Source organism: Emys orbicularis, chromosome 2 (genome assembly GCF_028017835.1).
Source record: "Emys orbicularis isolate rEmyOrb1 chromosome 2, rEmyOrb1.hap1, whole genome shotgun sequence".
NCBI lineage: Eukaryota > Metazoa > Chordata > Testudines > Emydidae > Emys > Emys orbicularis.
In genome coordinates this window covers 276,498,052-276,522,929 of record NC_088684.1, presented here as the reverse complement: position 1 = coordinate 276,522,929, position 24,878 = coordinate 276,498,052, and the positions used below count along the sequence as shown (strand labels likewise).

The following is a 24,878-nucleotide window of genomic DNA, read 5'->3' as shown; positions in this document are numbered from 1 at the left end:
CTAAGCTATACAAATTACCTTTTTCGGAATAATGAAAAGGGCACTGACAGGATTTTTTTAGCCAAAATATTTTACTCCAGCCTTAGCACAAAACACTGGGATTTCATGAACTCATTTTTTTCAGAAAGTTTATATATTCTCAAAATTTGTACTGTAATTTTAATCATGACAAATAATCATATATTGAAATCTTTATTTGCTCATTGAAAATAAACCGTTAAGTTCAATTTTATTATTCTGTGAAACACGAAATAAGCAGGAAATGTGTACAGCTTTGCTAAACTACATTAAACAGAACATTTTAGGTTATAGTGATCATAAAAAGAATATAGGAACTCCATGTAGCTGAAGTTAGACTAATCAAAGAAATATCCTTTACTCCGTGTCAGAAGTAATAAGACAAGTAGAAAATGTAGATGGAAAAAACCTGGTTATTTTAAAAAAGGTCTCTGTGCTTTTCTTAAAGAGAAACTGATATTTTTGAAGTTCAACAAGAAAAAGGTTTTTAACAGCAACAGCAACTCTTTTACTGTTAACTTCACACATTATAAAGCTGTATGGTCTACAGATATTTATGAGCTTGGCATATCTTTATATTTATTTAAGGAAGCCACTAATACAGTGTAAAGTGGCTTTTGCTCCTGTAATTTAATTCATTACAGACCAAGGGGCAATTGTTGTGACTCACCTCACCAAGATGAGAATCCCCTAAGGGTCCCTTTGTTTCAGGATTAGCAATAATGATGCGAACTCCAGGGAGGATCTATTAAAAGACAAAATGAGTCATATTCTGTAAGAAACCAGATGATGTACATGTCTGTTTATGTAACTATACAAATGCTACTTGTCCCCAGAAGCCCTTTACCTGACTCATTAAAAAAATCTTTAAAATACTTGACATATTATTTAAGGAATGGTACACCTCTACCCCGATATAACACGAATTCGGATATAACGCGGTAAAGCAGTGCTCCGGGGGGGCGGGGCTGCGCACTCCAGCGGATCAAAGCAAGTTCGATATAACGTGGTTTCACCTATAACGCAGTAAGATTTTTTGGCTCCCAAGGACAGCATTATATCGGGGTAGAGGTGTATTAGCTAGTTGTGATAGATATACCTAATTCTGTGCTGTTACAGATTGCTGCCAGTAAACTTTTTGATAAGAAAATCCCTGTCTTTCCTGTTTATCAGTCAAGGGATTCAGATGTGGAAGAAACCTGCATAAGAGAGCAAGCCAATCCAGACTGAGTGTATTTAGGAAATGCTGCAAACCCTCCTCTTCATAAAAGCCTGTTGTAAGAATGACACAACACTGACATCCCCATCCTACCAAAAATAAATAAATAATTTAAAAAATACTGAATAGGCTCTAAAACATTCAAAACCAAAAACTCTACCCCAAATAGAGTTTTTACTCAGAAATGGGACAAGAACCAGTGACTGCAGGAAATCCACTAAGGACTTTGCTATGGCTTCCTATGGAAGGTGCCCAGATACTATAAGAACAGATGGCAGGATAAAATCCTGATAGACAAATAATGTCTTCTGCCAAAGATAACGTTCACATGGGAAAAAATAATGAATATATTATGGTGCCAAGCGCCACCGTTTCAGTTCTTTAAGCTAGACTGTCTGGATGCTCAGGGCAGCAATAATGGATCCTTTCACACTTACAGAGACTGGATCAAATTTAGCCTAGCTTGGTGTCATTAAGTAAATACGTAGCTCTTATATAGAACTTTTCATCAGTAGATCTCAAAGTGCTCTACACAGACAATCAACCCGATTTTACAGAGGAGGAAACCGAGGCACGGGGAGGTAAAATGACTTGCCCATGATCACCCACTCGGCCAGTGGCAGAGTCAGGTACAGAACCCAGGTTTCTTGAGTCCCTGTCCGGTGGTCTAACGACTAACCCACACTGCATCCCATACATCCCAAAGATGTTTCCCCTGCCAGATGTTTGGTGGCCTATGAATAATGTGGGAATGTCTTGGTGGTCTCAGTCCAATTTCCAGGGGACATGTGTCATCATTAAAACCACCACTGCCAAGAAAGGTGCCAGTAGTTGTCTCAAAAGCAAGTCAGAGGACTGCCTAGGCAGATAGTGAACTATCATCTCAGGAGTAGGAAGCAATTCCCTCAGAACAGAGGGGGATAAGTTGTTGGAGTAATGTTAAGAGATCTGTCAATGCTACTGTGCTGTAAGTCTCTGTGGATAACGACAGGACTGCAGTCTGTACAGTATTAGAGCTTTCCTCAGCACTAAATTCACCTTAGAAAAATTAACAAAGTGGAAATTAAAGAAATGTTTAATAGTACAGAAGCCATGTTCAGTACTTACTTTTCCTGATTCCATTAGGGGCAAACTATGAGGCGATCCTCTCTCTACTAAACGAACTCTGTAAAATAAACATAACAATAGCGGGCATCAGACCTGATTGCATGTATGGGGATTTTATTTCAATCGGGTATTTTTTAACAAGGTATCTAGGACAGCTTCATTGTTGCAATACTGAACATAAATTCAGAAAGTATGACATCTGTGCGATGGTAAATAATATCCAGAACAGGAAACCCTGTAGAACATAACTGGGGGAATAATGAAAAAAGGCATTAATGAACATTTGTTCTAATATAGAACTCTGCAATGGTATTTGCAGCCTTTTATTTATTTCCAGTAGACTTTTTGTTCAGAGAATATTCAAAGGAAATGAAAAATCTGTTCACAACAAAGAGAATCAATCTTCAGTTTCCCACAATCTATTTATAGGTGTTTCAATCATCCAGTCAAGGCATAGCAACTTGTGGCTTAGGTGACCAATCATGCTCCAAGAACAGCTAGTAGTGAAAGACATGGTCATAGTGAGTAGCTCACAACTAAACAACAGACTGATATGGGTCTGTATTTGCAACCTTTGTTTAATTATTTTCAGTGGAGAGTGTGTTTGGCAAACATTTCAAACAACCAACGAATCTGTGAAATGGAAGGTTTATTTGCTGTCTGGGACTGACCTCTTTCCTAGTTAAGACATTTGGGTTCCCACTCCCCTTGGAAATGTTACCTTCCTTGCCAAGTGAGTCACTTATACACTAGAGAAACTGGTATGGCACCCTAGAATTCTCCCTTTAGAGGTGTATTAGCCTCAGGGAAAATTACTGGACTTAAATAGTCTGTTTTAAGGAGTCCTAAGAAGACTGACCTGCAATACACAACTTGCTGAAGGAGTCTTGGGGATGCATGTGCATTGCTGTGGGTAAGTGAAGGCCCTAAACAAACTATTCAAACTCTAAACTCCTACCCAGGGTACAGCAAGGTAGTATGGGCTAGGAGCAATCATCACTTGGTCAACTTACAGGTGGAGTACCACTTACACTTCAGCTTGTTCCATTTAGCCTGCTCTGCCATGATAGGAAGGAGGAACAATTACAGAGCTCAGTGAATGGTCTCATTTGGAGAACAAAGCCTTGGAAATTTCAGCCCCTACAGAAAGAGGAAAGTGTGGGAAGCATTTCTCTCACTGCTGACCCCAAAACCAGCCATAACAGCTAGGCTTGCAATGGACAGGCAGGAGTGCTGAACCACAGCTTTTGTTCCTGGTATTGGGGCAAAGAATCTGGTGTGAAGGTGAAAGGGGCCTGGCCAGACATTGGAGCCTTGTAGGCAATTCTGAATTGTTTCTAGTAATTGCAGGAATTGAGGCACTGCCCAATTGCCTTGAACTGGGGAAGAGGATAAGGTTCAGAAATTCAAGTCTGCCTGTGGAAAAAATGCAACCAAAAAAGAGGCTTGCTACAAATAGCTTGCTCAGCTCTAACCAGGCAGAAAGTACGTGAGTCAGCTGTAGCTAAAATAAAATTGTGCAGAACACTTGAGTTCCAGTCATTTGTTTTAAGTAGTGCCTAATCATGTTGGTAACTAACCATGCACTCGCGTTTTCAATGCTTTCATGTTTTAAATTTTCAAATGGACAAGTACACAATATTTATGGAAATGCAGAAGACAAATTTGGACTGACACATACAGTAATTCCTAAGTGATGTGTACTATAGCAGTGGTTCTCAACCAGGGGGTCCAAGGCCCCTGGGGGGCTGCAAACAGGTTTGAGGGGGTCCGCCAAGCAGGGCCAATGTTAGACTTGCTGAAGTGCTGCTGTGCTGGGCTGAAGCCCGGGCCCCTGAGCCCTGCCACCTGGGCTGAAGCTGAAGCCTGAGCAACTTAGCTTTGTGGGGCCCCCTGTGGTGCGGGGTCCTGTGAAACTGCCCAGCTTGCTACCCTCTAACGCTGTCCCTGGCTTTTATATGCAGAAAAATGTTGTTGTGGCACTGGCGGGCTGGGGAGTTATGTTAGGGGGGACCTCAGAAAGAAAAATATTGAGTACCCCGGTACTATAGAACTGAGTCTATTCTATGAAAGTTGATGTATATGAGACAAAGAAAGTGGGGGTAATAAAAATGGTAAATTTCCAGACAGATCTTTTTGCTCAGTAGTAAGGATTAATTTGACTGGTGATCTGAGTATTGTATAAGCAACAGCTTTTTTCCAAGATGTTCTATAAAATAGATGTTTTATATAGGTGATAATACACACTATGAGAATTCACTAGAACACAGAATCTGTTTAAGGAACACTTTCAGGTCAATTAAAGTCCAGTTAAAAAAATCCTCCAGAAAACCTTAAAGATTTTACATACCTAAGTGTCAAGTACTACACTTGAAGAAGCAAAAATCGAACGCCCAAAATACAAAATAGGAAATAACTGGCTAGGCAGCAGCACCACAGAAAAGGCTTTGGGGGTTATAGCGGATCAAAATTGAATAGGAGACAACAGTTGTGACAAAGGCAAATGTCATTCTAGGATGTGTTAACAGGAGCATGGACAAGGGGGATTCAGTAGATATAGTGTATTTAGATTTTCAGAAAGCCTTTGACAAGGTCCCTCACCAAAGGCCCTTAAGGAAAGTAAGCAGTCATGGGATAAAAAGGAAGGTTCTCTCATGGACTGGTAACTGGTTAAAAGATAGGAAACAAAGGATAGGAATAAATGGTCAGTTTTCAGAATGGAGAGAGGTAAATAGTGGTGTTCCCCGGGGGTCTGTACTGGGCCCAGTCCTATTTAACATATTCATAAATGATCTGGAAAAAGGGGTAAACGGTGAGGTGCCAAAATTTGCAGGTGATACAAAACTACTCAAGATAGTTAAGTCCCAGGCAGACTGCAAAGAGTTACAAAAGGATCGCTCAAAACTGGGTGACTGGGCAACAAAATGGCAGATGAAATTCAATGTTGATAAATGCAAAGTAATGCACATTGGAAAACATAATCCCAACTATACATATAAAATGATGGGGTCTAAATTAGCTGTTACCACTCAAGAAAGAGATCTTGGAGTCGTTGTGGGTAGTTCTCTGAAAACATTCACTCAATGTGCAGCGGCAGTCAAAAAGGCAAACAGAATTTTGGGAATTGTTAAGAAAGGGATAGATAATAAGACTGAAAATATCATTTTGCCTCTATATAAATTCATGGTTTGCCCGCATCTTGAATACTGCGTGCAGATCTGGTCACCCCATCTCAAAAAAGATATATTGGACTTGGAAAAGGTTCAGAAAAAGGCAACAAAAATTATTAGGAACGGCTGCCGTATGAGGAGAGATTAATAAGACTGGGACTTTTCAGCTTGGAAAAGAGACGACTATAGGGGGATATGAGAGAGGTCGATAAAATCATGACTGGTGTGGAGAAAGTAAATAAGGAAGTGTTATTTAGTCCTTCTCATAACAAAAGAACTAGGGGCCACCAAATGAAATTAATAGGCAGCAGGTTTAAAACAAACAAAAGGAAGTATTTTTTCACACAATGCACAGTCCACCTGTGGAACTCTTTGCCAGAGGATGTTGTGAAGGCCAAGACTATAAAAGGGTTCTAAAAAGAACTAGATAAATTCATGGAGGATACGTCCATCAATGGCTATTAGCCAGACTGGTCAGGGATGGTGTCCCTAGCCTCTGTTTGCCAGAAGCTGGGAATGGACAACAGGGGATGGATTACTTGATGACTACCTGTTCTGTTCATTCCCTCTGGGGCTCCTGGCGTTGGCCACTGTCGGAAGACAGGATACTGGGCTAGATAGACCTTTGGTCTGATCCAGTATGGCTGTTATTATGTTCTTATATAAGACCCAGGAGGCAACTGTTCTGCATACTCAGCACGGTTTAGGCATCACCTGGAGAACTGTATCCAGTTCTGTGTTCCTCACTTCAAGAAAGATGTGAACAAATTGGAAAAGAGTCCAGAGGAGAATAACAAAACTGAACAAAGGTTTAGAAAACATGACCTTTGAGGACAGATTGAATGAATTGGGCATGTTTAGTCTAGAGAATGTTGAGGGTGGACCAGATGACAGACTTCAAATACGTAAAAGGTTGTTATAAAGAAGAGACAGACCAACTGTTCTTCATGTCCACCAACGGTAAAACAAGAAGTAATTGGCAGCAAGAGAAATTTACGTTGGATATTAGGAAAAAAAACAAATTATAAGGATAACTAAACACTGGAGCAGGCTATCTAGGAAGGTGGTAAAATCTCTGTCTTTGGAATTTTTAAAGAACAGGTTAGACAAACACCAGTCATAAATGGTCTATGTATTCTTAATCCCACCTCAGCATGAGGGTTGGGTGTATGGTTGACCTCTTGAGGTCTCTTCCAGCCCTATATATCTATGATTACAAGTTAGAAAGACTTCTAAAATCTTAAATACAGAAAGTATATTATGCCTGACATAAGACAAAATAAGCCTTTCACTGTGCCAAGGTGTTCACCGCTGTCACGGATCAGGTTGGAAAAAAATCAGTGCTAACACTGTTTTAAACTATGCCCCCACAATAAGCTCCACCCCTGAAGTACTGGTGTGCAGATGTTCTAATTGTGATCACACATGCTCCTCTTCAGTGGGGTCTGAATACACCCATGGTCTCTGCTGGACTCTGTGATGGGCTCACCTCACCGCCCAGTGAGGCTCATATGCCCCACCAGGCTGTTAGAGCCTGACCCATTGTGGGGGCCTCACAGGCCCCACTGGGCTCTGCTAGGTTCCTTAGGTTTGGCTTCTTGGTTGGGGTGGAGAAAGTAGCAGTGTCTCCAAAGCTCATTCACTGGTAATGCCAAAATGAGCTGTCATTCTCATAACTATAGCCTCTACTCTCCTTTTGAAGAGCTGTGATGTAGTTAATACTTTGTTATTGTTGAGTAACTGAATTAGTCCCCTTGGAGATGAATAGCACAGTTCATACCACTTAGAGCTACGGTTTCAGATTCTGCAACACAGCAGAAAGCATGGGTCTTGTTAGATCCTTGGCTGCTCCTGGATAGCAGCTGCTTAGATAGCAACCGTGACCAAGAGTGCTTTTCTAGGTATACTTAATCCTGCCTTAGTTTGGTGGTGGGGTGCAGGGACTAGGGGTGACCTCTTGAGGCCCCTTCCAGCCCTATATGTCTATGATAACAAAGTTGTAAGACACTGTTAACTGAGAAACACTCCCCCCATAACACTGCTGCAGTTGCAAACTTTGAAGCCACCTGGCTCCTTACCTCTGCATATTAGGAAAACACAGTGTAGACTAGCACATAGGGCATTGCTCTGATGTCAGATGACCTAGGTTCTTTTTCCAGCCCAGTCACTCACCTGCTGTGACCTGGGGCAAATCGCTTGATCTCTTTGTGCCTCTGTTTCTCCTCACATTCCTTGCTTCATCTATTTAGACTGTAAACTGCTTGGGGGCCGGGAACTGTCTCTCACTATGCATTTGTAGGGTGTTTAACAGAATGGAGGCCCAATTTTAGTTGGGGCCTGTAATCACTACAGTAACACAAATAATAAAAACAGGAAAAGGGCCTGGTTCCTAACACCCTGTACATTTAATATATAATTTTACACCCATTTTACAAAGTGCACCCAGAGGCAATCTAACCCATGACCAATACAGTTTATGAGGAACTCAGGAGGGTATCCCACAGTGGTTTAAGTATATCAGATTTAGTTGACAAATTTCAATATGGCGGGGGAGAGGGTCTATAAGAAACTATGAGATGGTAACACTCTTGCACTGAAACTAGGACTGCCATGTTCCCAATGCAAGTCATTGAGAAATGCTGATGAAACAGTGTCACCACGGAGTTAAATGAAATGTGACCCTTGATCTGCTACACTTATTAAAATATAGGTCAGAATTTTCAGGAGCATTTAAATCGCACTGGAAGCCCATGGGACTTAGTAACTATGGGTAAAAATTTCAAAGTTGCTGAAGTGCCTTAGGCACCTAAGGAATATGCAGCAGCCATTTTTAAAAAAAGACTCACTTGCATTAAACAGGGACATTGTCACAATACCAGGAAGACAAGGGACATTTACCTGAGGGCAGAATAAGGGCTACATTACTATTAATTTTTATATTTTCTCTTCTATAAAAAGCAAACTAGTGTTAGAAAACAATAAAGGGTTTAATGGTCTCTTAAAACAAGAGCCTGCTCAAACTTTACAAAGGAATTTACTTGTAGACAGGCAGAGAACTACAATGCTTCTGCCGAAAGACAACAAATGGGTAAGTCATAAACATATAACACTATATTTAAACTTATAAAACAAATGAATATTTTATATCAGGGTTCTCAAACTTTGTCTTGAGTTGTTCTATGTTCAGGAAAAAAAACACCCTAAAAACAATTGCACTTCCCCATAAAAACAACAAGGAGTCTGGTGGCACCTTAAAGACTAACCGATGTATTTGGGCATAAGCTTTTGTGGGTAAAAACCTCACTGCTTCAGATGCATAGAGTGAAAGTTACAGATGCAGGCATTATATACTGACACATGGAGAGCAGGGAGTTACTTCGCAAGTGGAGAACCAGTGCTGACAGGGCCAATTCAATCAGGGTGGATGTAGTCCACTCCTAATAATAGATGAGGAGGTGTCAATTCCAGGAGAGGAAAAGCTGCTTCTGTAATGAGCCAGCCACTCCCAGTCCCTATTCAAGCCCAGATTAATGTGGTTAAATTTGCAAATTAATTTTAGTTCTGCTGTTTCTCTTTGAAGTCTGTTTCTGAAGTTTTTTTGTTCAATGATAGTGACTTTTAAATCTGTAATAGAATGACCAGGGAGATTGAAGTGTTCACTTACTGGCTTTTGTATGTTACCATTCCTGATGTCCGATTTGTGTCCATTTATTCTTTTGCGGAGGGACTGTCCGGTTTGGCCAATGTACATGGCAGAGGGGCATTGCTGGCACATGATGGCATATAGAACATTAGTGGATGTGCAGGTGAATGAGCCCTTGATGGTGTGGCTGATGTGGTTGGGTCCTCTGATGGTGTCGCCAGAGTAGATATGGGGACAGAGTAGGCAACGAGGTTTGCTACAGGGATTGGTTCCTGGGTTGGTGTTTCTGTGGTGTGGTGTGTAGTTGCTGGTGAGTATTTGCTTCAGATTTGGGGGTTGTCTGTAAGCGAGGACTGGCCTGCCTCCCGAGGTCTGTGAGAGTGAGGGATCATTTTCCAGGATAGGGTGCCACCAGACTCCTTGTTGTTTTTGTAGATACAGACTAACACGGCTACCCCCTGATACTTGACTTCCCCATAGTTTAAGGTGCCACCAGACTCCTTGTTGTTTTTGTAGATACAGACTAACACGGCTACCCCCTGATACTTGACTTCCCCATAGTTTACTACAACAACACAAAGAACTGAAAATCCTATACTTTCCAAGAATATGAGTAATAAAGTACAGCAGCTTAGATCAATATAATTATAATAAGAAGGGGTGTCAAATGTACTAATGTTATTTCCTAAAGCATCTTTTGTGTTATCTCACAGTTCTGTTCAAAAAGATTATACCTCACAGCAGCTAAAATAAAACTGCACAAACATTCTAGGACATCTTAACATTCACTGACTGTGTGGTGGGGCCGGGGGCCTTGGAACTGGAGGTGAGCCCCAATACCATTGCAGGGCAGGGTTGAGATGGGGAGACACATGGGGCGGAAAGGAGCCAATAGAATACTGTAGATGGTGCTTCAGCCAAAGAGAAAAGCAAAGGGGGAGATGGAGGAGCCCCAGCTGAGCTGGAGAACAGGGCATGGGTGAGGATGAGGGGAATGAGAGGTGCTGGGATGCTGAGGGGAGAAATATGGGGAAGCAGGAAAGCCGCTGAGCTGCTGTGGGCAGGGCTGAGCTGGGGAGCAGAGCACTGGATGTAGCAGAGGAGCCCCTGGGCAGAGCTCTGGCTCCTTCTGCCCTACCCCCAGGCTGAGCAGAGCTCTGAATCTGCTCCACTAGTACTACACCCCTAGTCAAAAGACAGGAGGCTTTCCTGGTGCACACCCATGTCTCCCCAGAGGCATGCCCCATAGTTTGCGAACATCTGCGCTATATGCAATACTTACTGCACTGGAAATAATAACCTCCCCTATTTAAAATGTCTCAGTTGACAGATTAAAATCCTGGCATGGTTTCCTGAGGTTAACAAATCACAGATAATCATGGATATTGCCCAAAATACTACTCCAGCGGCAGGAGGAGTGTCCCTAAAGTGGTGGTGAAAACTGCTTCAATTATAATTAAGGCTAAGATTATGTCGCGGAGGTCACAGATTCCTCGACTTTCAGAGACCTCCATGACATTTCCCAGCCCCAGGGTGGCAGGCCGGTGCTGATAGCCGGAGCGCCGAGCTGCCATAAGTGGTGGAGGGACCCTGCAGCTTCCAGCCGCCGCAGGTGGCAGGTGCTGGACCCCCCCCTTTCTGCAGTGGGGCTCGGGCTCTCATTCCCCCCTCTGACCCATTTTGTCATGGTTATTTTTAGTAAAAGTCAGACAGAGATCACAGGCTTCTGTGAATTTTTGTTTATTACCCGTGACCTGTCCCTGACTTTTACTAAAAATAACCATGACAAAATCTTAACCTTAATTATAATCCAAACAAGCGGCACAAGAGCAGTGGAGAAAGCGGCTCTAGTGGCACTTATTTAAGTGCTAAGGAAAGACAGCAATGAAAGGCATCATGCTGCTTGGTGTGCTGGATGGGGTTGGCAAGGGAAGTAAGATTAGAAGAAAAAAAAGTAAGAGTCATCAGTCTGAAAGGCTATGAACTTGGGATCATACATTCTATTAAAACAGTTTCTAAAGCCCCATTTTGAGTTTAAGCTACCACTGCATCTCAGGTTAAACGATCTAACAGTCCAACTTTGCTCTGATGGCTTAGCACAACACAAGAAACCCTCAAAAGAATTACAGCATCCGACGAAGTGGGCACTCACCCCCGAAAGCTCACGCTCCAATACGTCTGTTAGTCTTAAAGGTGCCACAGGACCCTCTGTTGCTTTTTACAGATCCAGACTAACAGGGCTACCCCTCTGATAGCTGTAATACAGTTACTCTGGAATTTTTAAAGTGAATTTCAGTTCTCTAAACAGGCAGACCTTGGAATTTACCAAATGTAACCGCTAGGGACAGTAAAAACCCTCCTCCTACAAACTGCTTGGATACGTTTTTATTTGCAACATTTTCAGTTCTTTCATCCAAATTTCAGTTTCCCATCTCTGCACTATTCTAAATATCAAATAGTGATAGCTTACTTTCAGCTTGTGGTAGAACAGTTCCTATACCTAAATATGAAGGCACTGATAGGAAACATTTCCTGATAGTGAATAGGAAGTGCAGTAGTTCTTGAGGTCTGCAGTTTCTATTGTGTTAGACCAAGTCATCTCATTAGACTATTAAATTTACAATGGTTATATTTAGTGTGACTCGATATTTTATCACTGATCCACCTACCCTGAGATTTGTGTAACACTTACACTGACCCTCCCTAAAGTGCTGTTCACTATATCTCAATTATTAAATTTAGATCTTACTTTGCTTCCGCTCTCAAATTCTTTCATCTTCTGCCTGACAGTAGGGCAAACATGAACTTAACATGATTTTTTCTAAATTAAAATTAAGTATTTTTCCTCATGCATACGTCATAAGGAAGTCTGGTATAGCCAGCATCTTTTGGTGCATACAAGTCTAAGCTGGAATTCTAGTTAGCCACAGGGAGAATGGCTTCACACGATCTTATTGTTCACAAATAAATATTTACCACACTGTATTTGATTAGAGAGGCAGTTTTTAAAACACAATCTATATTAGCAAGAGAATCTTGTGTAAAGTGGTCAGGAAGTACTATATTTGAACTTAAAATATGGTTTGAGATGTATTACGTTTCAATATTTGTTAATTATAGCAAAATATTTCTGAAGGCAGGAGGAATACCTGTCAGGTTTGTCTAATCATTGAGAAATGCTACCAGCTTCTGCTTCCTCCCTGTTATCAATACACCTTAATGAAGTGTTGATAAATTCCAAGCCTCATTGAAACAGGGTGTGTCTACACTGGCAAGTTTCTGTGCAACAAGTTATATCACTTTTATTAAAGCGCTGGAATTAAACCGCTGTTGTGTGTCCACACTGCTCCTTGTGACAGTGGAGCACATCCATATTAGTTGCTCTTGCAACGGTAAAGAGAGACGTGCATTGTGGTAGCTACCCACTGTGTAACTGGCCACAGGGTGTTTGGGAAGGGTTTGCAATGCCTCATGGGGTAGGAACAGTGTCATATGATGCAGGTTTCCCAATCCCATTGTTCCATGGGCATCCTACTACATTGCCAGCTGCTTGTCAACTGAAGCGTGTGTGTGTGTGGGGGGGGGGGGGGCAGAGTGTGTGACAGGGAGTGTGTGTGTGTATGGAGGGCGGGGGGGGGAGAGACAGTGTGTTTTGGGGGACAGAGAGTGTGTCAGCATGCTGTCTTGTAAGTTCAGACAGCGGCAGGAAGCAACCAATCCTGAGGCAGGGAGAGGGGGAAACCCTGAAATCAGCCCCCGCCTCCCTCCCCAGCTCTCTCTCTCTCTCTCTCTCTCTCTCTCACACACACACACACACACACACACATCCCTGCCTCTGTGTCAGGGCCGCCCAGAGGATTCAGGGGGCCTGGGGTCTTCGGTGGCGGGTCCCGGGGCGGAAGGACCCCCCCGCCGCCGAATTGCTGCCGAAGACCCGGAGCGGAAGAAGCTCCGGGGGCCCGGGCCCCGCGAGAGTTTTCCGGGGTCCCCGGAGCGAGTGAAGGACCCCACTCCAGGGCCGCCGAAAAACTCTCGTGGGGGCCCCTGCGGGGCCCGGGGCAAATTGCCCCACTTGCCCCCCCCTCTGGGCAGCCCTGCTCTGTGTTCAACAGCATGAGCATTCCACTTTAATGGTTGCTTTGTGCTTTGAAAGGGGAGGGGCACATGTCTCCAGGGCAGCCGAGTTCAAAACAATGAGCAGAGTGGTCACTTGAGGGATTATGGGACACTTCTGGAGGCCAATTGATTGCTTTCTGCACTGTAATGTGTTTACACTGCCAATACAGCTCTGGAACCTCTGTGCTTTAAGGCTTATGACTCTCATCGAGGTGGTTTTTTTTGCAACGCTGCAACTGAGGAGTTTTTGCGAACTAAGTGGCTTGGCGGTGTGTACACCTTGGGAGTTACACCGCAGAAAGCTGCTTTGCTGCATAGTAACTTGCCAGTGTAGATAAGGCTTAAAACAGCTATACCTTTCATAGTCTAGAAAGGTGACTAGGAAAGTGAACCAATGAATGTACCCTCCTCTCCTCACACAGCATTGCCTTATATCAGAATAAATAGGGTTACCATACGTCCGGATTTTCCCGGACATGTCCGGATTTTTGGGACTCAAATCCCCGTCCGGGGGGAAATCCCAAAAAGCTGAACATGTCCGGGAAAATCCCGCGCCGCTGGGTGCTGGGCCGGGGCCCGGGGCCGGCGGGGCTGGGCGGCCGGGGGCGCCGGCGGGGCTGGGCGGCCGGGGGGGCCGGCGGGGCCGGGCGGCAGGGGGGGCCGGCACCCCAGGGCCCGAGCAGAGCCAGGCTGGGGCCGGAGCCGGCCGCCGGGGGGGGCCAGACTGGGCCGCGCCTCCTCCCCCCACCCCCCCAGCTTACCTGCTTCCTGCTTCAGGCTTCCCGCGAATCAAATGTTCGCGGGAAGCAGGGGAGGGGGCGGAGTTGGGGCGGGGACTTTGGGGAAGGGGTGGAGTTGGGGCGTGGGCGGGGCTGGGGGCGGGGCCGGGGCCCCGTGGAGTGTCCTCATTTTGGACACTCAAAATATGGTAACCCTAAGAATAAAGAATACTGAAAATGGATGTCAATATTGAAACACCTACTGATCATGAACAAGTGCTAAGCTACCATTTCATAGTAACCAGGAACTAAAAAAGGAAGGGCCAGAGTAAATAACCATCCATGTTAGTAACTGCACCAGAGACAACAGTTTATCCATTACATCTACTGTATTTATGTAGGAATTAACACAGAACTCATGAAACTAACAGTAGCTAATATCCTAAGAGAAGTCAGGAAGAATGACAGTGATTGTGTCCTATCATCCCCTGCAAAATTATTCTCCTTCTACATTTAACTTTGTTCGTGGTACCCCTCCACACACACATTTCACATTTTTCTTGTAAAATTACTTTTCCAGCTTTCCTATGTCTGACCACCGTCTCTTTTCTTTTGTTATTCTTGCCTTTCACCTCACTCTTATTCTTCTTACTTTCTTTCGCCTTTCATTCATAGTAGGGCAGGAAGGGACCTCAAAAGGTCATCTAGTCCTAATTTCTGCTGTTCCACCAATTTTCTTCCTGTGTTCACTATGTTCTTACACCCAGATTTCTCCCAGGTGATTTTACTAAGTAGATGAAGAGCCAGAATGTGCATTTTCTCAATCTCTATTTCTATGAAAACCCTTCTACTACCATGTGCTTTTTCTGATCCCCGATAGCATTAATACACATCAGTGCATAAAAATTAAAAACATTCAGATTTTTTATGTATACATTAACAGTTTTTAATTTCTTCCCATTTTACAGCATTAAATTACTAAAGAGGATGTTTAGGCTTCTGGTTTTGAAAATTTTGGCCAGTGTGTATAAGAAAAGTACAGAATAACTTTGGTCATGTATTGAAAGTCTAAACTCCTTTTTATTGTTAAAAATAAAATTGTTTCAGTGTTAAGTGACAAAGATTTTATGCCACTAAGAGAATTTTTTTTAATCGAGGTACAGTTTTTACCCCGATGATGCAAACATTTAATGTACACATTTAATTTTAAGCATGAGACTTCCCATTGACTTCACTGGGTCTATTTCATTTTACTAAAGTACTACCTGTGCTTAAGTGTTTGCAGCATCAGGGCCTTAATATTCAACATCTTTTAGCCTATAGCTAGAAAATGTTAGAGTGTTAGAAAATTCAAGTGAGAGACCAACTAGTAATGGCATTCATTTATAATTTAGTTCATTATAAATTTTAGTGTAAAGTTACAATGCCACAATTTTTCAAATTAGTTTTACAATGCCTCAATCTGATTTAAATTAATGATTAAAAAATAAATCACGTGATTTAAATTGCTCAACTCTGACGCACACTGAGCAGAGATGTCTACAAAGTTGTTCTCTCTCCCTCTACTGCTAATTTCCAAGGCCATGGGTCAGGTCACACAGAGTAATGTCTCTCGGAACAGATGCTAATTTTAAAGCGGTCAATTGATGTCCATCTCAAGATGCCTTTAAACTTTACAACATAAAACAAAAGAGTTTTTCACTGACCCACTCAAAAAGGAGCAATCAGAGTCAGGCCCTGGCCAGGCCAGGCCCGGCTGGAGGAGGAGATCCTATGCCCTGTGTCCCAGCTTCACCCAGAATTGCTCACTGGAGGAAGCAGCCAGCCCTTTTTAAAAACCTTGTCTGCTGAGCCCTGATTGACTTCTGCCCACTCTCTAGCCACTGGAGGATGAATTCTCCTTGGTTCCACCAGCAACTGATCCAGGATGGTCTCTCTAGGTAGTTTTCGGGAGTCTAAACTCACTGCTCTTCCTCCCCCACCAAAAGGACACCTTCTTCAGGCTGGGTGCACACAGGCAGCAAGACCTCCAGCAGGGACCATCAAATGCCTGGTACATACCATCACAGGTGACATGAACAGGCCTGATAGGGCATAGATCTCATCACACCCTTGAAACTAATGCCTCTGCAACAGCCAGTCAAAGCAAGAATCAGAGATACTGTATTAGGTAAATGAACCCAGTATGTCTACACTGAAAAAACAACAACAAAGAAAGAAAGAAAGAAAGAAAGAAAGAAAGAAAGAAAGAAAGAAAAACCCCATCTATGGCAGCGAGTTGCAGAGCCTGGGTCTACAGACTTGGGCTCACACTTCAGCACTATAAATAGCAGCGTAGATGTTCCCGCTTGGGCTCTGAAACCCAGCGAGGGGGATGGGTCTCAGATCCTGAGTGGAAATGTCTACACTGCTATTTGTAGTGCTGTAGCATGAGCCTGAGTCAGCTTTGAGACTCACTGAAGGGTGGTTTTATTTTATTTTATTTTATTTTATTTTAGTGCAGTGCAGTGCAGATGTACCCCTGTGAGCCTAGTGAGAAGCAGAGTGGCCATTCTCCCAAGGATTTATAATCCCAAGAGATTTATGAATAGGTACTAGACAAAGTTAAGAACAAGCACGTTTCCTCAAAACCAAACACAATAATGCCGCACAGGTACTCTCTGGGAACAGTGTAATGTTTTAAAATCTCGTTCTAGTGCCAGATAGTCTCAAAGATACAAATTGCCTCTTTACAGGCAACTTGAACAAAAAATTCTAAACCTGATGATGTATTTACACTTCTAGTTCAACTTCAGAAAGCTGCCTGCATCCCAAGTCAGGTGAAAAAGACTCCACAGAAAAGATGACTGTGGTGTTGATACTTTGTAAAATTGTTTTCTCGTGCTGGTGATAGTTTGATACATTTGATAGATTTGGATCTTCTCCTTATAATTGCACTTGTATCATGGGGGGAAAGGATTGAGATAAAGCAATCTGGATACATCAGTTTCAGGATTAAACCACCAAACACTGCGCTGTAGTCTTGCTTAACCAGCACATAATGAGAAGGTAGTTACAATAATATAAATTATTTCTGCCCATCCCATCCCATCTGCAGCTGGATATTTTCTTCTAGGCTCCTTCTTCTAGGCTTAAGTCTCAGCAGTGAAGAATCACCCATGATGTATTTTGTACTTTGCTGGTTTCCTCACCAATTTCAATCACAGAAGTAGAGAGTTTGTCAGAGGAGCTATTAAGTAAAGTGTTGTTCTGAGCCAGCCTCAGGGTCTGGAGTGCTGGGAGTGGTACTAATTATTGCTGCTATGCCAGCTCTGGGAAAAGCCTTAACACACTACTCTGTAGTTACACAGAGAAATATTTTCGATTTTGTGATTCTAATAGAGATGGAAAGAAGCTATCAGGTCATCTAAGTCCAACTCCCTGCCAAAGGATTGTTTCCTAAAGTAAATTGTCTAGTGCTATGTCCAGTCTTGTTTAAAATGTCCCAAGTGATGGGACTTCTTCCACTTCCCTTCAGGGACTAATCCTCAGGTTTTTTGTCCATGATATTTGGTATAAATATTCCTTTTCTTAGTTTTAGCTTATTATTCCTAGTTAGACCTCTGAATACAACCTTAAATAGTTGCTCTCCATTGTTGGCATTTTCCACCAGTTTCAAATATAGGTTAGCTCATGTTCACCCTTTAACATCACTTGGCCAAGATTTAACTCATCTTTCTCTCACAAAATCAATCCCACTAACCAAGCTCATAGCCACTTTTATTGCTCTCCAAACTCCTCCAGTTTGTCTATATTTTTTGGTACTGAACAGGCTTGTGTTTTGAGGCACGTCCTCTTCCTTCATATCAAGTTCAGATTTCTTATACTAACCTTCAAGGCCCTTAACTATTTTGACTCTTCCTACTTACTTGCTCTGGTCTCAGATCACATCTTCACTTCCCCACCCCTAGTGATGCCAACTTTGACAGCCTGAGAAGCTGCTCCTCTCACAAACATCTTTGTGCTTTCTTTAATACTAGTTTTTATGCATGTTATTTCCTCCTTGAACTGAGCACATGAGGCTTCAAATCCTTCAGCAACAAGGCTTACAGGAAGTCAGCCAGCGTATGATGCAGTTATAATACTAGCTAATGCATATTAAAAATAGTTATTTATATATTTTTCTGCCTCTTCTAACTTCTGGATGTTGCTAGTCTTTCAGACTGTAACTAAAGCTAGGTGGGAAAACAGTTCCCTCTTTAGTACAAATTAACTAAATTTTCAAAAGGAAAAGTCATTTCAAACTGGTAAAAAACTTCATTTAGAAAATATTGAAATAGGACATTGACAATTTTGAAACTTTCAAAAAAAAAATTCTAACAGAGTTTTATCGTAACAGACTCTTTCCCACAAACAGTTTCTGTTTCCATGAAATGACATTTTCTGATGAAAAATATTTTATAGGAACGTTCCTGACCAACCTTCATTGTAACCTTTTTAATGCCATGGTCCAGGTCTACCTTTGTGTTTATACAGTCTGCAGCACAGTGAGTTCCCAATCTTGGCCAGGACACCTGGGGTTACTGCAATATATAGACTTATGTCAATACCTGCGGTTGAGCTAGTGCTCAGATCAGTATAATGCTGAAGAATGGGTTTATGTAGCAGGTTTTCGTTTTTGTAGAGCTAGAAAGAGGGGAAGCCATCTGTAGCATCAACTTCTCAATACCAAGAAGTTAAAATATCCCTGGCTCCTGACTTTGCAAGCCAACTAGCTAAGTGCTACCCAAGAAGGGAGTTATGAATCAGAGTAGAATATATTGCTACTCTACCTTCCAACGTGAACAAATAGGGAGGAACTCATTGAGAATTTGAAAGTAGAAGGCAGCTTGGGTGAAAGTGATCATGAAATCATAGAGTTTGCAATTCTAAGGAAGGGTAGAAGGGAGTACAGCAAAATAGAGACAATGGATTTCAGGAAGGCAGATTTTGGTAAGCTCAGAGAGCTGATAGGTAAGGTTCCACGGGAATCAAGACTGAGGGGAAAAACAACTGAGGAGAGTTGGCAGTTTTTCAAAGGGACACTATTAAGGGCCCAAAAGCAAGCTATTCCGCTGGTTAGGAAAGATAGAAAATGTGGCAAAAGACCACCTTGGCTTAACCACGAGATTAATGACTTAGATATTGGCACAGAAAGTACGCTTATTAAGTTTGCAGATGATACCAAACTGGGAAGGATTGCAACTGCTTTGGAGGACAGGGTCATAATTCAAAATGATCTGGACAAATTGGAGAAATGGTCTGAGGTAAACAGGATGAAGTTTAACAAAGACAAATGCAAAGTGCTCCACTTAGGAAGGAAAAATCAGTTTCACACATACAGAATGGGAAGAGACTGTCTAGGAAGGAGTACGGCAGAAAGGGATCTAGGGGTTATAGTGGACCACAAGCTAAATATGAGTCAACAGTGTCCCTGTTGATGCTGTTGCAAAAAAAGCAAACATGATTCTGGGATGTATTAACAGGTGTGTTGTGAGCAAGACACGAGAAGTCATTCTTCCGCTCTACTCTGCACTGGTTAGGCCTCAACTGGAGTATTGTGTCCAGTTCTGGGCACCGCATTTCAAGAAAGATGTGGAGAAATTGGAGAGGGTCCAGAGAAGAGCAACAAGAATGATTAAAGGTCTTGAGAACATGACCTATGAAGGAAGGCTGAAAGAATTGGGTTTGTTTAGTTTGAAAAAGAGAAGACTGAGAGGGGACATGATAGCAGTTTTCAGGTATCTAAAAGGGTGTCATAAGGAGGAGGGAGAAAACTTGTTCACCTTAGTCTCTAAGGATAGAACAAGAAGCAATGGGCTTAAACTGCAGCAAGGGAGGTTTAGGTTGGACATTAGGAAAAAGTTCCTAACTGTCAGGGTGGTTAAACACTGGAATAAATTGCCCTGGGAGGTTGTGGAATCTCCATCTCTGGAGATATTTAAGAGTAGGTTAGATAAATGTCTATCAGGGATGGTCTAGACAGTATTTGGTCCTGCCATGAGGGCAGGGGACTGGACTCGATGACCTCTCGAGGTCCCTTCCAGTCCTAGAATCTATGAATCTATGAAAATCTATGAATGGTCAATAACAAAAATGTTGATGAGCTAGCTTGGAAAAGAGGAATATAAAATGCTAAAACACTTAAAGGGGAATTCTAAAGAGCAAAGAGGAGTTTCCCTGAATCATGCTTGTTCCTTTCAACTCCCCAACCATGCTACACTGCATGAGATGTTCAGATACTGGATAAAGATAAACAAGACTGCAAGTGGCAGCTAATGATCCACAGAGGCAATCAGAAATCTACCAACTTTACTCTGAAAAATGAACATCTCTTAAAAAGAAAGGCTACTTACCAGACAATTTCCTGGTGCAAGTGCTGGAGGAACCAACTAGGGGCAGAGCTTTTCTTGACCTGCTGCTCACAAACAGGGAAGAATTAGTAGGGGAAGCAAAAGTGGATGGGAACCTGGGAGGCAGTGACCATGAGATGGTCGAGTTCAGGATCCTGACACAAGGAAGAAAGGAGAGCAGCAGAATACGGACCCTGGACTTCAGAAAAGCAGACTTTGACTCCCTCAGGGAACAGATGGGCAGGATCCCCTGGGAGAATAACATGAAGGGCAAAGGGGTCCAGGAGAGCTGGCTGTATTTTAAAGAATCCTTATTGCGTTTGCAGGAACAAACCATCCCAATGTGTAGAAAGAATAGTAAATATGGCAGGCGACCAGCTTGGCTAAACAGTGAAATCCTTGCTGATCTTAAACGCAAAAAAGAAGCTTACAAGAAGTGGAAGATTGGACAAATGACCAAGGAGGAGTATAAAAATATTGCTCAGGCATGCAGGAGTGAAATCAGGAAGGCCAAATCACACTTGGAGTTGCAGCTAGCAAGAGATGTTAAGAGTAACAAGAAGGGTTTCTTCAGGTATGTTAGCAACAAGAAGAAAGTCAAGGAAAGTGTGGGCCCCTTACTGAATGAGGGAGGCAACCTAGTGACCGAGGATGTGGAAAAAGCTAATGTACTCAATGATTTTTTTGCCTCTGTCTTCACAAACAAGGTCAGCTCCCAGACTGCTGCACTGGGCAGCACAATATGGGGAGAAGGTGACCAGCCCTCTGTGGAGAAAGAAGTGGTTCGGGACTATTTAGAAAAACTGGACGTGCACAAGTCCATGGGGCCGGATGCGCTGCATCCGAGGGTGCTAAACGAGTTGGTGGATGAGATTGCAGAGCCATTAGCCATTATTTTTGAAAACTCACGGTGATCGGGGGAGGTCCCGGATGACTGGAAAAAGGCTAATGTAGTGCCCATCTTTAAAAAAGGGAAGAAGGAGGATCCAGGGAACTACAGGCCAGTCAGCCTCACCTCACCTCAGTCCCTGGAAAAATCATGGAGCAGGTCCTCAAGGAATCAATTATGAAACACTTAGAGGAGAGGAAAGTGATCAGGAACAGTCAGCATGGATTCACCAAGGGGAAGTTGTGCCTGACTAACCTAATTGCCTTCTATGATGAGATAACTGGTTCTGTGGATGAGGGGAAAGCAGTGGATGTGTTATTCCTTGACTTTAGCAAAGCTTTTGATACGGTCTCCCACAGTATTCTTGCTGCCAAGTTAAAGAAGTATGGGCTGGATGCATGGACTGTAAGGTGGATAGAAAGCTGGCTAGATCGTCGGGCTCAACGGGTAGTGATCAATGGCTCCATGTCTAGTTGGCAGCCAGTTTCAAGCGGAGTGCCCCAAGGGTCGGTCCTGGGGCCGGTTTTGTTTAATATCTTTATTAATGATCTGGAGGATGGTGTGGACTGCACTCTCAGCAAGTTTGCCGATGACACTAAACTAGGAGGCGTGGTAGATACACTAGAGGGTAGGGATCGGATACAGAGGGACCTAGACAAATTAGAGGATTGGGCCAAAAGAAACCTGATGAGGTTCAACAAGGACAAGTGCAGAGTCCTGCACTTAGGACGGAAGAATCCCATGCACAGCTACAGACTAGGGACCGAATGGCTAGGTAGCAGTTCTGCAGAAAAGGACCTAGGGGTCACAGTGGACGAGAAGCTGGATATGAGTCAACAGTGTGCTCTTGTTGCCAAGAAGGCTAACGGCATTTTGGGCTGTATAAGTAGGGGCACTGCCAGCAGATCGAGAGACGTGATCATTCCCCTCTATTCGACATTGGTGAGGCCTCCTCTGGAGTACTGTGTCCAGTTTTGGGCCCCACACTACAAGAAGGATGTGGAAAAATTGGAAAGAGTGCAGCGGAGGGCAACAAAAATGATTAGGGGGCTGGAACACATGACTTATGAGGAGAGGCTGAGGGAACTGGGATTGTTTAGTCTGCAGAAGAGAAGAATGAGGGGGGATTTGATAGCAGCCTTCAACTACCTGAAGGGGGGTTCCAAAGAGGATGGAACTCGGCTGTTCTCAATGGTGGCAGATGACAGAACAAGGAGCAATGGTCTCAAGTTGCAGTGGGGGAGGTCTAGGTTGGATATTAGGAAACACTATTTCACTAGGAGGGTGGTGAAGCACTGGAATGCGTTACCTAGGGAGGTGGTGGAGTCTCCTTCCTTGGAGGTTTTTAAGGCCCGGCTTGACAAAGCCCTGGCTGGGATGATTTAGTTGGGAATTGGTCCTGCTTGAGCAGGGGGTTGGACTAGATGACCTCCTGAGGTCCCTTCCAACCCTGATGTTCTATGATTCTATGGTTCTATGATTCTAAGTAACTGGAGTTATTTGAGACATGGGGTTCTTATCTGTATTCCACTTGAGGTGCACATGTACTTTGTGTCTGAGACCACAAGATTTTTGCTAGCAATATCTGTTGGCCATCTCCTCCCCGTGCTTTGGACCAAAAGCATAAGTGGCGACACAGACCGATTGCCTCTCTAGTTATCTTTCTGCCATGAATAGCCCTAAGGATAAGACTCCATAGCACAGGGCAGATAGTAAAATACAAATAGAAGACTTCACATCTTGAAGAACTCATTACTGTACAGGAAAGTAAAGTTTCTTACTTCTTTGAGTCATGGTCGCTATGTGTATTCCACTTGAGGTGTCTCACAAGCAATATTCATTAAGGAGCCTGTTGTACCTCTAATTGAAGGACTGCTTTGCCAGAGCAGTGCAAAAGTGTGTACAGAACCCCACGTTATTGCTCTACAGATCTCCAGAAGAGGGACATCAAAGAGATGCTGGTGACATGGCCTGGACTCTGGTCAAGTAGGCCCTCACACCTTGTGGGGGCAGGGTCTCTGTTAACTCCTAACAAAGTAAGATGCAGCCCAAAATACATTTGTAAAGTCTGAGGAGCCTGAGGAACATATGAGAGGGAAAGCAAAGGATACAAACAGTTTTGGAGATTTCCTAAAGCATGTTGTCCTCTGGAGTAGAATACCAAGACTTGATGGACATCCAGAGAGTGGGGTTTTCGGTCCTCTTTCATAGATTCATAGATTCTAGGACTGGAAGGGACCTCGAGAGGTCATTGAGTCCAGTCCCCTGCCCGCATGGCAGGACCAAATACTGTCTAGACCATCCCTGATAGACATTTATCTAACCTACTCTTAAATATCTCCAGAGATGGAGATTCCACAACCTCCCTAGGCAATTTATTCCAGTGTTTAACCACCCTGACAGTTAGGAACTTTTTCCTAATGTCCAACCTAGACCTCCCTTGCTGCAGTTTAAGCCCATTGCTTCTTGTTCTATCCTTAGAGGCTAAGGTGAACAAGTTTTCTCCCTCCTCCTTATGACACCCTTTTAGATGCCTTTGGTGGCATGCAGCTTGGATAGAAGACAGATAAGTGGATGACTTAGCTTAGATGAAATTCTGAGATTGCTTTTGGGATGAATTTGGGGTGTAATCTCAGAGAAACTTTGTCTCTGTGGAAGACTGTGTAAAGTGGGTCATCCATAAGGGCCCCCAGCTCACCTACTCTTCTCACTGAGGTGATTGCAAGCAGAATGGCAACCTTCATAGATAGATGTGTGAAGGAACATGAGACTAAGGGGTCAAACAAAGCCTTTGTTAATGCCAATAAGATTATGTTGAAGTCCCCAAACAAGGTAGGTTTCACTATCAGAGGAAAGGTTCTGACAGCTCCCTTGGGAAAAAATGAACTAAAGACCAAAAGTTTGTGAAGACCAAATAGTTATCCACTGGAGGGTGAAAGGTGCTAATAGCTGCCACAAGGAGCTGAGAGATAGGCCAAGTTTTTATGAAGAGGAGGTAATCTATCATAGTAAGGGCCTTGGCACTCTCTGGGGGTAACTGACAATGCTGGCACCAGGTGTAAAATCTTTTCAATTCTGCTGTATAGCATTTCCTTGTTGGATCTTTCCTATTATTACTAAGGGATTACTAAATAGCATGATGTTAGAAGGAGGGATGTTGGGTTGGAGTGTTTCATTTTTCCGTTGTCCTAAGTGAATAGGTCTGGGAAAAGGTGAATATGGATGCATGGGCAAGAGGAGATCTGGAGAATATTCGGGAACCAGAACTGTTGGGGCCACCATGGAGCAATCAGGATCAACAAAGCTCCATCTTGTTTGATTTTCCTCAGAATTTAAAGTAAAAGAAGGATGGGAGGAAATGTGTCGATCAGCTGTTCCAACCACTGAACTAGAAATAATAATATGTGGAGATATACCTATCTCATAGAACTGGAAGGGACCCTGAATGGTCATGGAGTCCAGCCCCCTGCCTTCACTAGCAGGACCAAGTGCTGATTTTGCCCCAGATCCCTAAGTGGCCCCCTCAAGGATTGAACTCACAACCCTGAGTTTAGCAGACCAATGCTCAAACCATTGAGCTATCCCTCCCCCAAGCTGCATGGGGCAATAAGTGGGCATTTCTTTTC

The 24,878-nt window shown here is 43.2% G+C and overlaps 1 protein-coding gene across 2 annotated transcripts in view; it reads right to left on the bottom strand.

The window, feature by feature from the left end:
• Positions 1–24,878, bottom strand: part of DIP2C (disco interacting protein 2 homolog C) — a 472,428-nt gene that overhangs the window by 13,003 nt on the left and 434,547 nt on the right. For both annotated transcript variants that reach the window (XM_065397990.1, XM_065397991.1), the window contains 2 exons: positions 2,345–2,402; positions 689–763 (listed from right to left, as the gene is read on the bottom strand). In XM_065397990.1, coding sequence (XP_065254062.1) covers positions 689–763; positions 2,345–2,402 — 133 coding nt within the window. The remainder of the gene's footprint in view (positions 1–688; positions 764–2,344; positions 2,403–24,878) is intronic.